This window comes from Mastigoproctus giganteus, chromosome 7 (genome assembly GCF_048544385.1).
Source record: "Mastigoproctus giganteus isolate SK-2022 chromosome 7, ASM4854438v1, whole genome shotgun sequence".
In the NCBI taxonomy this organism is placed as follows: Eukaryota; Metazoa; Arthropoda; class Arachnida; order Uropygi; family Thelyphonidae; genus Mastigoproctus; species Mastigoproctus giganteus.
Genome location: NC_143581.1, coordinates 38,265,999 through 38,281,624, shown reverse-complemented (window position 1 = coordinate 38,281,624; position 15,626 = coordinate 38,265,999). Strand labels below are relative to the sequence as shown.

General features: G+C 38.3%; 1 protein-coding gene across 1 annotated transcript in view; it reads left to right on the top strand.

Annotated features, from left to right (window-relative positions):
• dre4 (SPT16 homolog, facilitates chromatin remodeling subunit dre4) overlaps positions 1 to 15,626 on the top strand; it is a 292,696-nt gene that overhangs the window by 129,812 nt on the left and 147,258 nt on the right. The window contains exon 9 of the mRNA XM_090377621.1: positions 11,800 to 11,873. Within this exon, the coding sequence (XP_090233747.1) occupies positions 11,800 to 11,873 (74 nt within the window). The remainder of the gene's footprint in view (positions 1 to 11,799; positions 11,874 to 15,626) is intronic.

Below are 15,626 nucleotides of genomic sequence, written 5' to 3'. Positions count from 1 at the left end.
GATACCCTCATCAGTTAACCTGAATGGTTCACTTCACTCCATTGCAATCTCCCTCAAAAGCTGTAGGTATATGCCATCAACTCTGGGAGCCTCACTTGTCTTTTTGCTCAAAGGTTTTTCTAATAAACAATCATCTGTAATTACTACATCACTAATTTCATATGGATCAGTGTCACTTGCACAGCCTCTTCTTGGGGAATAAAGGGTCTTTCATCAGTAAAGACATGCAAAAAACCTGTTCAATTCATTTGCAACATAAGCGTGGTTGTCTGAGACTTTTTCACGCCCAGTGCACAAGTGTCCAATCTGGTTCACTTTTTTCTTCCTTGTATTCATGTACAGCAGGCCCCCGTTATAACACGATTCACTTTACACTGATTCGCTATAACGCTGTTCTTATATTATAACCCGTATCTGACTATAACGCCGTCACAGATCACTATAACGCTCTTTTACAGATTGCATTTTTGGCATATTTAATGAAATTGTTTCATTTGATGAAGTTGATAACTTGAAAATGAATAGCAAAACAGAATTAAAATGTTTCCCACACCGACTTGAGAAATTTTCCCAGGCTCGGTGAAATTTTCTCGCACGCTAATTTAATTGCAGTACAGTGACTTAAGTAGTTCCGAGATCAACATTTTAAAAAACGATTAAGTATATTGCTTATAATATTTGTGTTATATGCATTTATCCGAAGTCTGGTCATCACTCAGTACCATATTAGACATCGTGCTAAACGGACAGTTTACTTTTTTTTTTTTTTTTTTATATGAACCCCAAACACGAGAGGTTTTAGAACCTATAGTACTTAGTACCGTGCTTGGGTTGGAGGTTGAGAAGACGAAAGAAGATATTTGTTGACATTGGACTTGAACTTCTGTAGATGGTAATTTTCAGGAAATATGTATGAAGGAAGGCTGTTCCAGAAAATGGCAGTTAAATGAATAAATGAGGAAGATGAAAAGTTGGTTCTGTGGGTTTGAAGTTGGACAGTAAATAGATGTTGGCTCATGGCGGCACGTGTTCGGACTGTTTTGAAAGAGAGAGCGGGAATTATAGAAGCCAATTCAGAAGAACAGTGCCCATGGAAGTATCTGTAGAAGAGGTATGCAGCAGAAACAGTACGTCTATGAGAGAGCGAGTGGAGAGACTCTGTTAGAGATGAATCATTAAATAACCTAACTACCCTCTTCTGAATGGAATCAAGAAGCCTGAGAGAGGTTTTGGGGGCACCACCCCAGATGTGGGAACAATATTCCATGGCAGGGCAGATTTGCGATTTATACAGAGTGAGCAGCTGTTTGGAAGAAAAGTAATGCCGAGAGCGAAAGAGAAAACCAAGTTTTTTTGATACAGAGGAAGCAATATTTGTAATGTGCTTGTGCCAAGAGAGATTAGAAGCCAGGGTAATCCCCAAAAGAGATATATCATTTTGCCTAGAAATCAGAGTGTCACTAAAGATAAGCATAGGAGCAGAAGAATCCTTTTTGCGAGATATAAGGCAAGACTGAGTTTTAGAAGGATTGAAATCAACTAAGTTGTCTTTGCCCCACTGGAGAATTACCTGAAGATTGGCATTTAAGGAATTGGTAGCAGATTTTTGAGAAGTTGAAGCTGATTGAGCAGGACAAGGTTTCTCAAAATGGAAAGTGGAATGCAATGTGCTATCATCGGCAAAATTATGGATAGGATTTCTAATCAATGGTAGAAGGTCATTAATATACAAGAGGAAAAGAGTGGGGGAAAGAACTGAACCTTGGGGGACACAGGCATTAGTGAAGAAGTTAGAAGACAGAAAGCCATCTACCATCACCCTCAGTGAGCGATCAGAGAGAAAACTGAATAACCAATTACTAAAAACAGTTGGCAAACCATAAGATGGAAGCTTGTTTAGAAGACCTTTATGCCAAACACGATCAAAAGCCTTTGAGATGTCAAGAGCAACTACTTGTGTTTCACCGAACCTTTCCATTGAATTAGTCAATAAATGGGTAACATAAGCCAGAATATCACCAGTGGATCGACACTGACGGAATCCATACTGGCGATTGTTGATCAGACGGGAGGTTTCTAGGTAGTTTAAGAGTTGGCGGTTAATTGATTTCTCCATTACTTTAGAAAGAGTAGAAGTAATTGCAATGGGATGATAATTGGATGGGAGGGATTTGTCACCCTTTTTAGGAACTGGCTGGATATGAGCAAATTTCCAAGCAGAAGGAAAAACACCTTTGGAATAAGAAAGTGAAAAAAAAAGGCGGCAAAGAATAGGAGTAAGTTCAGGAGCACAGGTTTTGAGAACAAGTGCAGAAATACCATCAGGACCTGGAGCTTTCTTAGCATCAAGATTTATCAAAATCCTTCTGATATTCTTTTGACAGAAGACCACAGAAGTCATTGAATGGAGCATATTGGGAATGGTGGGAGGTGTTTTACCAAGATCATTAATACATGAGCTGGAAGAAAAATGGGATGCTAGCAGGTCAGCTTTATTCTTGGCTGAAGTGACAACAGAGCCATCTGGTTTGGACAGAGGTGGGAGCAGCGATGGGCAAAAGTTGCGGCCAATAGCTTTGGCAAGAGATCAGAATGCTCGGCTACCATTAGGGTAAGAAGCAAGTTTTCTACTCTTAGCCTGTTGAAACTCTAATTTGGACTGATTAATAACTGCTTTACAATTGTTGTAGGCAGAAAATGAAACTGAAGAATTAGAAACAAGCCAATTACGATATGCAACATTCTTCTCTCGAACAGCCTTAGCACATTTATTGGAAAACCAAGGTTTAGATAAAGGACAAGATTTTAAAGTGGAGTGTGGTATAAAGGATTCCATTCCTGCAAGAATAATTTCCCTTACACGATCTGAGCAAACGTTGACATCAGAAGTTTTGAAACAGTTTTGTAACAGGTCATCCCATTTTGCATTCTTGTAATGCCAAACAACACGAGGTTGGGAATAGCCACGAGATAAAGGTTCCATTGGAGAAGAGACAATCACCAAGTTGTGATCTGAAGTGCCTAAAGGACCTCTCACTTTGACTGTTTACTTAGAAGGGTTGTTTGTGAGAAAAAGATCAAGCGTATTGGCTGTATGATTAGGATTGTCCGGTATTCTTGTAGGTAAATGAACAATCTGTGCTAGGTCATTAATAATTGCAAAAGCCTCAGCATCTTGACCTGCTGCGTCAGTGTGACTAGAAAACGGAAGCCAGCTGGAGTTGTGAACATTAAAATCACCAAGGAAAATTACCTCACTGTTAGGAAAGTTGGGCTGGAGAAAGTTAAGTTGCAAAGAGAGGAAGTCAAAGAGCTCCAAATGATTAGTGGAGTTGGGAGAACGGTAGAGACAACAGATGAATTTCACACAATAAGGTAGAGAGATTTTAAGCCAGAGAAGATCAAAGAGAGGAGATTCCAAATTACCAAGTCTCTGACAGGGAATATCAGAATGGACATATGCACAAGTACCACCTTTGAGGTGAAAGGAATCATACAGCAAATAATTTGGGCATCTGAGATAAGCAGTAGTTGAATCAACCGATAACTGAGATTCTGTCAGAAAAAGTACATGGGGTTTGGCAGACTGCAAGTGGAAATGGACATCGTTAAGATTAGAATTGAGACCATGTATATTTGTGAAATGAATTAGGAAGTGCTTGGGAGGTTTAGATCTTTTCGCAGATAAGCTTGCTCTATTAGTTTGACAATTCATAGTGTATTCAATAGTAAGAAAAGGTGGGTGGGACATGCTGTATGAAGTAATGAAATTTTTGGATATGCCGTACACATTGTAAGAATATACCCAGATGCCTGACATAACGTGGCCTCGACAATGCTCCCCGCATACACGCTACTCGGACTCCCTCCAGTCACTATCTGGCAGAGGAGAGGAAGCAAGATTATACACTAGCTGATCTGGAAGCCTCCTAGAGAGTTACCAATAGGTTCGGTCTAGTGTACTAACTAGTGGCCGGCCTGCGAACACCGTTTTAGAGCTGTACCCTCGAAATGTAAGGAATATTGGATCTCGCCATGACGTTCATCATAACCTCAAAAGTCATCAATCATGCTGCATGATGGAAGAGATAGGGAAGGGTTGACCGGAACTTAGTTCTAGAGACTAAACATGGGTTCCACCACTTCAAGCCTCCAATAAGCAAAGTGGTGGTATTGCATCAGTTGATGAGAGTCATCTACCACCTAGTACTGCCTGGTAACGTAGAGGGGCGGCGTTCCTCCATGTGGTGTGGGTGCCACACCTCGACCTCTGCTTACGTTGGTTCACACCTGGGTGGTCACTCACCATGTACTTGTGCATGGAGGTTATACCCAGGATTATTAACAGTCCCACCAGCGTGAAGGTGCAAGCAGAGGATTCGGCTGTCACAGACCGTCCGGACTTCGCCGAAATTGGGTCCACTTGACTTGAGTGTCACCCGAATATCAGTTCCATCAGTGTTTTAGACTCCCAGGTAGCAAGTACAGCTTGTCTGGCATATCTGAGAGAATGTCTGTGACAACCTCAAGGACTTGAACATTGTATCGTAATTGATGCAACCAACGCAGTTACATTTTCGAAGAGTTGGCCGATAAGAATGAAAAAGCAACGTCTGAGCGCAGTATGAAGACCGTAAATGTAAGAAAAAGACTGAATTTGAAAATTAAATTAGACGCTTTGAAGCAAATCGATTCTGATTAAAGACAAGTGGATGTGTGCCATAATTTAGGACTTGCAAGTTTAAGTGTAAGAACAATTATAAAAAAAAATAAAGAATTAATTTAGGCTGTGGGAAAGATAGCTGTTCCACTGCAAGCAACTAGGGCTAGGCCGGCTATTAGGATTGAAATGGAAAGACTTTAACTAATTTTATTGAAGATAATATCCAATGCAGAATTCAGCTAAGTTAAATATTATTAAAAAAAAAAAAGAAGAAGAGAGATTAGCCAATATGATGATCTGATGAAAACTCACCTTAAAAAAAAAAAAAAAAAAAAAAAAAACTCTGGAACCATTCAAAACTAGTAAGGACTTTTTGAATAGATTTAAAATCCAGGGAGAAGGAGCCGAAACTTTCAAAAAAGAACTTGTTAAAATTATAGAAGAGGGATATTATGTGTTATATTTCTCAACAAGTTTTTAAATAAATTCACTTTTGTGGAAACGAATGCCTAAAAGAAGTTTCATATTGAAAGAAGAAAAAAAAACATGCTAGGTTTCAAAGTGGCGAAGGATCGGTTGACTTTATTGTAGGGTGGTAACGTTGCGGGGGATTTAAAATTAATACCCCTTTTAGTTTATTTGGGAGAGGGCCAAAGTTCAACCCAAAATCGACACATTTTTCATGATTTAATTCATTAATTAAATTAATTCAATTTAGATCAATTAAATTCATGATTTTAATTGGAATTTTAAGTTAAATTTTGATATGTAAGTAGCTACCACATAATTATATACGTATGTAATGCAGAATATTTTATATGTACAAATATTTGAACATTAAATGTTTTGACCGACATTTGTGTATCTTTTCACTACTGTTTATTATTGATTAGGAAATATCCTATGGCACCGACCGCAACTCACAAATACATATGTTACCTTATGGGAATGCAGCGTTCGCTTAGCACGGATTCACTTAGCACTGTTTTTATGGAACGAATTATCAGCGTTAAGCAGGGTTCACCTGTACATGAAAAATTCCTCATACCCATTCTTTGTTCTTTTTGCTAATGCTTTCTCATTAGCATTAGTTGAGGCATATGATGCAGGAAAGCAAACTTAAACAGCATCACCCAAAAAAAAAAAAAAAACCCTTCCCATTTCACCTATCTGGTTACTCCGAATGTTTGTCTAGTTCAACCTTAAATTTATTTAAGCAATCAACTTCCACAACAACAGAAGACAGTCTCTCTTCCAACAATTGACTATCCACTGGCTAAAGGCAAACCTCCACACATCTATTCTGCAACTGTCTTTGCTCAATTTGAATTTTTGGCCACTGAGATTTGTAATCTGAGCAAGTGGAAGAATCTCAGAAGCATTTAGCCTGTTCAAACCATTCAAGGCTTTATACACCTCAATCAGATCACTTTGCAGGTGCCTAGTTTCCAGATGCTGCAACTTTCAGAACTTAGACCTTTCTTGGTAACAGCACCCCTTTGTTCCTCTCACCAATCTTGTTGCCCTTCTCTGTACTCGTTCTAGCGACTCTACATCCTTCCTAAAATGAGGCCTCCAGACCTGTACACAATATTCAAGGTGTGGCATGACCAATGCCTTATACAAGGGGCCGCCTCCATAGCCAGGTGGGAAGGAGCAGCAGTGCGTAGCAGACGCTTCTTGATTAGACCGCAGTTCGAGTCCGTCACCACCAAATACAGAGGATGTGGAAAGGTCAGGGAATGACCACCGCATATCCCGGAGTAATATGGCCTTAGTTGCTAATGCTCCTGAAAACCAAACAAACAAACAACAGCCAACATCCCCAAGTACAAGGGGATGATCACCTCCTTGTCTCTGCTATCAAAATTCCTATATATCATTGACAACGCTCCAAGACCTGCTCTGGCAGCCTGTCTGCACTAATAAATACTGTATTGGTCCTCCAGTTCCCTGAATGTAGTACCATACAGTTGGTACATTTCTCTTGGGTTACTGCTACCCATAGGCAGTATTTTGTATTTGTCAAAGTTAAAAACTTCAGTTACCACTTCTCAGCCCATCTGCCTAACTTTTCTAGATCCTGTTGCAGTAGCATACTCTCTTTAGTCGTTAACAATCCTGCCAACCTTTGTATCATCTGCAAACTTGTACCTCGTTATAACCGTTACTTGCTATATCAGTGATAACGGAGATGGGGGAACCCCTGGAGCCGTTGAACAATGAACAATTTATATCAGTGATGAATGAAATCTACCTCCTATTTTTTAAAATTCTCAATAACTTGATAAAAAGATATAGATTCAAAAAACAAAAGAAATGAAATATTAGACAAAAAATAATAATATAAGTATATACCTACATATTATTTGTATTAATATGCTTGTATACACTACAAGATGCTTAATATTAAACACAATTTATTTGTCTGTAATTTTAAAACCATACACTTAATAGTAAACACAATTTATTTCTCTGTAATTAAAAACACTATTTCAATTAGTCTTTATTTATGAATATTAAAATTGATGTTTGTTTTAAAGATTCACTTTGATATTTCTTAAGTTTTCCACTTAAAACACTCAACATGTTAAAAGTCTCATTACTTGCCTCAGTTCCTTCAGAAAAATTGAATAAAGTGTCCATTTCCCCTTGAGATTGTCGGCACTGGTTTTGATTCACTTTCAGTTGTCATCATATCATCATCACAATCATTGTCGTTATCATCTTTGTTGAGCACAGCATCTACAATGTCACTCTGTAGGAAGACTACTAGTTAAGACGTTGTCATTGACTCGTACAAATTCATCGATGTTATCTGTATTAAAACCTACAATGTTATTACATTGCAACCATTCGGATAATTGTAAGTTGTTTTCTTCGTTTCCATCTTCTTCATCTACAACTGAAATTTCATTTGAATTTAATTTCGATTTTTTGACGGAATTCGATAGCTATTTCGATTCAAGTCAAAGTAACATTGTTCCACACATCATTCAATAAATTTATAACATCTAATATCGATATAGACTTTGTACGTAAGTTTCTGTTCTCTTTGACTGATCAGATGTAGAACTAGAAATCTTTTATAAAATTGTTTCAAACTCTTGATTACACCTATGTCCATTGGTTGTAAAATTGATGTCGCATTGAGAGGCACAACACTAGCTTAATGTTGGACAAATTTTGAATCTGGTGATGTTCAAGGACAGTTATTAACTCCAGGCAACCCAAAGGTTTTAATTAAATTAAATTATATTTGGGTCTATCAGCTCCTGGGATTTCTCCCATCTCCGCATATGTAAACTGTATCGGACAAGCCAGGGATTTAAAAGTATATGGGTCGTGGTATTTAGCATGTTGTGCCATTGTTCATCCGGCCTGTTAGCTGCCGGGCCCCTAATGGGACCCGACGTTACCATACCTCGCCACGGGGAGGCCGGCTGGGTGTTACCTATATAGTACTCTGGCGGGTCCTGCCACCTACTTTCCTGGGATTTCAGTGGCTAGAACCTAAAAAAAAAAAAAAATGCTGTTCACGGTTGTTATTAGCATTTATTAGAATAATTTAGATGCTTGCGAGAGGCTATACACTGAAATAATATTTTCTATATGCCTAAATGGGTCGGGCAGGAAATTTTGATGTAGTTAAATTTGGACGCATAGGGCTGAAAATGCTGTAAAAGTCAACAGTAAAGGGGGTGTGTGAAGACTGGAGGGAAGAAAAGGAAGTAAGGGGCCGATAGAGAGGATGGACCCGCGATTGCAGTGGATCAGGCCCGTGCTCCACCAGAGGGAAGAGATTTGGGGAAGGGAAGGAGTGGGAGCAAAGCCCCCTCTCCCCATGGGAAGGAAAGAAAGCACCGTTCAAGAGAGAAACAGTGTATGTTGAGTCATATGACAACCTTGGATGTCCTTTAGTCCAGGTGCGTAACAGGGCAAGATGGGGTTCTTCTGGTCTTCTATGGTGTCTTTGAACAAGTTGAGTCAGTCTTAGTTGTGTTTCCATTAATCTGGCCCATTGCGGGATGGCTGTTGCTCGTGATTGATATTGTCCTATTCATGGATTTGTGAACTTTTGGAATACTTCCACTCAAGGGGAGGGTAGGCTCCGTTGTCTTGTGAACAGATTTTGCGCAAAAAGTGTGAATGCTTTGTAGGTCTCTTCCTCTTGTAGAATGATGTCCTCCTGGTTTCGAAGAAACCAGGAGGACATCATTCTACAAGAGGAAGAGACCTACAAGAGAAGTCGCCCTTTTCATTTTTGTCTATTCCAAGGATTGGGTTTTTTCGACCCCGAGCAATTAAATAATTAGCACAATTTGTTCGGTATATCCGTGTAGTACGCTTGTTATAACAGTGAGCGATTGCATGGAACGCCTAGATTAAAATCATTTCTGTGCTCGTTATAACCAAGCTCGACTGTATTCTATAATTCAAATGTATTTGCCATCCCTTTGCAATCTGCCCAGTTCACAGATGCCATATAGCGCCTTAAATGTTCGTCTCCTCCTCTGAAGTTAAAACTTGTTCCTTTACCGTTAACTATTGCAATACCTTTCTTCACCTTCCAGTTGACAATTTCATGATCACTTCCTGACAATGGTTTCTGTACTTTATGACCTATGATGGCATCTGAATCGTTAGTAATGATTTACTAGTACTTTCTCTAATATACTGGTACAAATAATGATCTAGTTTATTTAAAAGTTTCTCCCTATCGAGAGTTTCTCTCCAACTTATTCCAATCAATTTTGGGGCTGATCAAGGTCACCCATAATAAGACATTTATGCTTGTCCATTCAATCTGCATATAATGACTTTCATCATATTCTTCAGAATCTTTTGGTCTGTAGATTACTCTCACTCTCATTGTTCCTTTGCTTCTGGCTAACTCACAGCACATAGTCTATAATGGCAGACGTAACTTCAGATTCAGCAAAAGCTCTTTTCGGCTCAAGCTGCTTTTGATAAGAGGCAAGACCCCTCGACCTCTTCTATATTTCCTAAATACATTGTACATACTGTAGTGGAACTTGTCATCACCAATTTCTGGGTGACACCACATTTATGTTAGCCCTATTATATCAGCATTAGTTGTTCTAACCAGGAGTTCAAATTCAGCTATTTTATTGACAACACTCCTGACATTACTGTTCACACAGTTGAGACTAAGTAATCTGCTATAGTTTACTACCCTGACACAACCCTTGAAGTTATTCACATTTGTATCCCAAGCTTTATCTTTCCCTCATTTAAAACATTGCTACCTTCAGAACATCTTATCAACATCAGCTCTTGTGGAAACAAATAATAATTCATGAGGTGAGCAGAAGCATTACTTTCATCCTTATCATCAGATAAACATGAATCTAAATTACTCATCTCCCTCCCCTCAAGTAGCAGTTTATCTGAACCCTTAAGATATCTTCAATGATACTTGCTAAAATCCTTGCAGCACCTTTGTTCAAATGAATACCATCTGTACAGAATAGATTCCTACTGTCTACAGACGTGGGCCCTGCTGATAAAAATTTCCCACCTAGAACCTTGCAGATTCCTTCAAGTCTTGAGTTAACCCACAAGGCTTTTAGCATATAGTCCCTCCTATTCTGTCTGAACAGAACTGCAGTCACATACACATTGTGACCTAACTTTCAGCAGTTTTTCAGCATAGCCCTATATTTCCCCAACCGATGGTCAGGTTGTGTACACTTAAAATCATTAATCCCCATGAATAATAATTCTCTCTTTATCTCCCTTAAAATCTGAAAATCTGTTGGTAACATTATCAATTCTAGCTCTTGGCAAACACACTCTTGTTCTGGACCACCTGTCTTTATTGCAAAAATGTTACCCATTTCCCTGACAATAGTCACCCAGTAAAACTAGATCACCTTTGACCAGAGCAGTCTGCACTTGACTATACTTTTCCGAGTCCCAAATCTGGGGTGCATCATTTGACAGGTCAGGAGATATTTGAATCCCTGTCGAGCTCCCAGTTACATTCATTTCTAGGGCAAGCACTCGTTTTTTTCAGTGACTCAAATTCTTCTCGTAACATACCAAGTTGTAATTCGAGTTCAGTACGCTCCTTACTTCGGTTGCAAAGAAAAGAATCGCCAGTGTGCCAAAAGCAACTATCTCAGATGTATACAATGAGTGGAAGACAAAGGGAGACTGCAACTTCAAAAGAAAGAAATTTAGAAAAAAGTCACTACTCCAAGAATGAGATAACAGGAATTTAAAGTGAATCGTTCATCAGAATAGAAGGTTGCAGCGAATGAATGAAAAATTCTTTTAGACAAAGAAAGACCCATTTACAACTGACCTATGTTGTGGGATGTCAGAAGCTGTGTTTTGGCTGTTGTGTGCCTATCTGAAAGTCACTTTCTGTAAAAAATTAAAGATTTACTGGACTGTGGAACAGTGGAAAAAGATCATGTGATATAACTAATCTCAATTTACACTTTTTTGCACCAAATGATAGGGAAAAAGTGTGGCAAGGATCTCAATGAAGTCATGCATCCAGACTATCTCATCCACTACTCGGGGTGGCTTTGATGGTGGTATCATGGTATGGGATATGTCCAGTTGGTATGGACTGGGTCTGTTCTTACTCTTAGAAGGTCGTATTACTTACAATGAATATCTTTCTGTGGTGTTTGACCAGCTTCATCCTGCATTGCTTCATTTTTATAAAGATGATGATGGATTCTTTCAAGATACGGTGCAACTACCTGCCATGCAAAAATTGTATCTGAATGGTTTGAGGAAAATTCTCAAGATTTTTAACATGTACCCTCCCTGCCTAATTCTCCACCTCTGAATCTAGTTGAGAATGTCTTGGATATGTTGGAAAGGATAGTTTTGCTTTGCAGCTTTCTACCATATAGCAGCTGACAAATATCCTGATGGAATAGTGGTCAGATATGGAGCTGTCTCCCTCAGGCACTTATTGGAATGCATTCCACAGTGTATAATGGGCTGACAGTGGCCCTACTGGATATACCGAATTAATGTTTCTGATTTTTTGGCCAGTGAGTGGTATGACCTTGAATTAACAGATACATCACTTCTAATTTGAGTATGTGTATGTTTTTTATATATGCTTGTGTTATTTTTTTTTTTTAAAGCTTTGCAATGGGAATTGAATTCAGGGAAAGCTCATTGGTCATTACCTCAAAAACAAATGCTGTTGCTCAGAAAGGTAAGTTTATTCTTTGATATATATGTGTGTGCGTGAGAGATGAAGTTGAAGTTTTTGAATTTAGCTGTGATAGATACTTTTAGTGATTCCTAATGATATTGTTATAATTAAATGTTATGCAATCACTGTATATATATTTTATTGCAAATGTGAAAAATACATTTTAATCCTGTATTTAACATTCATACATCAGAACAGTTTCAGCTTTTTTTTATTTTCCTTTGGTCTTATTATTATACAGCTGTGGTAATGCATTTACAATTATTGGTATAAGAAATTTATTTTCAGGCACTTTATTAAGCTTTAATACTAATTTCAAATCAGTATTACTATTATATTAGCCAAAATTACCAAATTTAAATTTGGGCAATTGTTATTGTCAGAATGTATGGGGGTTGGTGGTAGTATTTGCTTAGTGGCTACTTTTATTCTTACATTTAGTCATTAATTTAGTAAATTCTGATTAGTAAGTGTGTGCATTATGGCCTTTTTTTGTTTAAATTATCTTTGTTTAGATTAAGTTACTGCCTGTTGGGACAAAGGTCCCAACAGGCAGTAACTTAATCTAAACAAAGATAATTTAGTCCCAGTTATCATATCACTGCACTTATCTCAACTCTTACACTACCTTGAAGAGTGTACTGCCTGTTACTCTTAATAATGAGTTGAAATAAGTTCTGCAGCGTTGAGATAAGTGCTGAAACTTTCCAATCTTTGGGTAAATTCAATAGAAAAGCGTAAAGAAATTCAAGAAGTTGTTCTTGATATTTCTGAGGTGTTTGATTATGTTTGGCATGTAGATTTAAAACAAACTACCATTTTATAGCTTACTGTGCATGCGTGGTGCATGCATTTATAATTACATAGACAGTTTGGCTATAATCCTGGTGGATTGCTAGATCCTTGAGTCCTGATAAGTCCTCAGTTTTATTCTTCCTGATTAGCTGTAAGAGTAACTAGGAATACATGCCACAGGCTGTACAAGCAATGAATTACCTCTGATTTGGGCTTACATCTGAATTGCCTACAGCTGTTCTTGTATGAGTCATGGTGTCCTTGGAAAAAAATATTCAAAGTTAATCTTGTAGCAACCATCATTAAGATGAAGATGTAAATGAAGAATGGAAGGAGTTTGGTAAGATCGTTATCAGTACTGGAAAAGAAATTCTAAGTGATGAAAAACAACCTGCAAAAAAGCAGTGGATGACAGAAGAGATCCTAAACCCTAATTGATGAAAGAAGGAAGTTCAAAAATGGTGCTCATTCTGCTATCTCTGTTGATTTTTCTAGAATTCACTCTTCTTTTGCTTCCTTAATTTTCCTCCATTTTTTTTGATCTACTAAATACCAGTAGATCAAAAAAATGATGGAGGAAAATTAAGGAAGCAAAAGAAGAGTGAATTCTAGAAAAATCAACAGAGATAGCAGAATTAGAACAAAGGCATGATAATTTCCATTTACATAAGAAGCTAAAAGAATAAACAGAAGGATGCCATACACAATAAAGAATGCCCAGAATCAATTAGTTTTGAGAGGTGATGACAGAAAGAAGAGGTGGGAAACTTACATCAAGATGCTTTTTTGATGATGCCAGACAGGATGTAAATGTTGAAATACCTATGGAGGAAGGCCTTGAAATTCTACAGTCTGAAGTAAAATATGCTCTGGGAGTGACAAAGCCTGGCAAGGCAGTTGGTCCAGATCAAATCCCAATTGAAATAGTGAAACTTCTAGATGAAGAAAATCTGAAAGATCTAACTAAAATGTTCAATAAAATATATCTAAATGGAACATTATTCTAAACACATCTCCTGTGGGTAGCTGTGTGAAGTCCTTGTTCAACTCTCTTCCAAAGAACAACAACATCACCTCATGCAATAATTTTCATCTTATTAGTCTGATGAGCCACATGTTGAAGCTGCTGCTATGGATAATCCAAAGCAGCAGGATTTACAAAAAAAAAATGTGAATCAGTAATCTCTGACACCCAATTTGGATTCTAAAGTGGACTAAGCACAAGAGAAGCTCTCCTAGTTAAAAATGTGTTGTTACAGAAATGTAGAGAACACCAGAAGACAGTATTAATCTGCTCATAGACTTTGAAAAGGCTTTTGATCGGGTACAACCTGTAAAGCTTATAGAAATACTTAAAAGGCTATGGAGGATTGATTCAGCCTTTTGATAATGATTTTGACATTAATCCTGCTTGTGACATACAGCAGCAATGTAAATTTTTTTTTTTTTTTTTTTTGCGCAGGCGCAGTCCCAAACCTTATGAACAGGTTCATCAGTTGTGGAAGTTGTTTTAATGTCGACATGCCTCAGAAATTGGACCCATGGTTGGAAGGTTACATAACTGCACTTTCCGAAGAAGGGTACAGTTATGCGAAAATTATTGATAGGTGCAAGTTGAAAAATTTTAGTGTATCAAGGTTTGGTATCCATGAGGTTTTGAATGGCAAAGGAAAATTCGGCAAAGCTGCTGCAAATGGGCGGAAAACACCGAAGAAACTGCAATTTGCTCCAAGTTGAACTAAAGAGGTAGTATGAAAAGTGCAGTCACTCATTGTCGGTGAAAATCCAAAAACCCAAAGAGCTATAGCGCCGCGTGTGGGAACCTCCCAGTCAACAGTTTGTTGCATAATCAACAAAAATTTGCAACTGGAGAAGCCCGCATACACCACCTCAGAGCAAGGCACATTGCAGAGTGGCGGGTCAATGCTTGAAAACTCTATGAAAAATATCTGGCAGCTGAAAGGTGGAAATTCGTAGCAACATTGGACAAAGCATGGGTATACCTCTCTGATTGCAACAAAATTCAGGCAATTTATTACTTTCCACAGGGTGACAAGGCCTTTCCAACATGGGCGCATCAGTGCAAGGAAAGTTTTGGCCGAGGTTTTATGGTTGTAGCTGGTTTTTGTTATAACGGCAAATTTGAGTTGCGTAGAGTCGCTAAAAATGTGAAAGTCAACTCAGTGTATTACCAGACTGAAGTTCTACAGCCATTGGAACATGAAGTATCCACATTGTATGGTTCTGATGCTGAAAAGGTCTGAGTGCACCAGGATAAGGCGTCCAGCCACGCATCACATTCCACCCACGCTTTTTTGTGGAGAATGGAAGCGGCGGCAGATATTTTCGTTCGATCCCGTTTCCTGTTAAATCACCTGACACCACACCCATCGATTTTTGGCATTCAGAATTTTGAAAAGAGCTCTCTGAAACCACTGCCCCAGAACTCTTGAAGGTTTGTGGAAAGTCTGCCAGCAGGAATGCGACAAGATCGACTTGGCAGTTTTGCAGTGTGCTTTACTTCAATGGAAATTGCGATGCCATGTGATAGTCTATGAGCAGGGAAAACATTTAGAACACAACTGGTGGCAGCATGGAATTTCGTAGTGTTAAAGGACTGTCAAAATCGTTATGAAAAGGCTGAATCAACCCTCTGTAGATCTTATTGGACTAGACATCAGACTCATCAAAAATCTAGTGGAATCAAACAGCCACTGTAAGTGTCGAAGAGGGTGAAATTGACAGGATCAGTATAAAAAGAGGGGTAAGGCAAGGCTGTATTCTCTCGCCCATGCTATTTAACATCTATTCTGAAGTTATTTTCCAAAATGCATTGTGGAAAAGGTCAGCTGATAAACAACATATGATACACTGACAATAGTGTTATATTTGCAGAACATATAGATCTTCAATTGCTTTTGGACTGTATTTAACAACAAACGTAATGATATGGGTTTA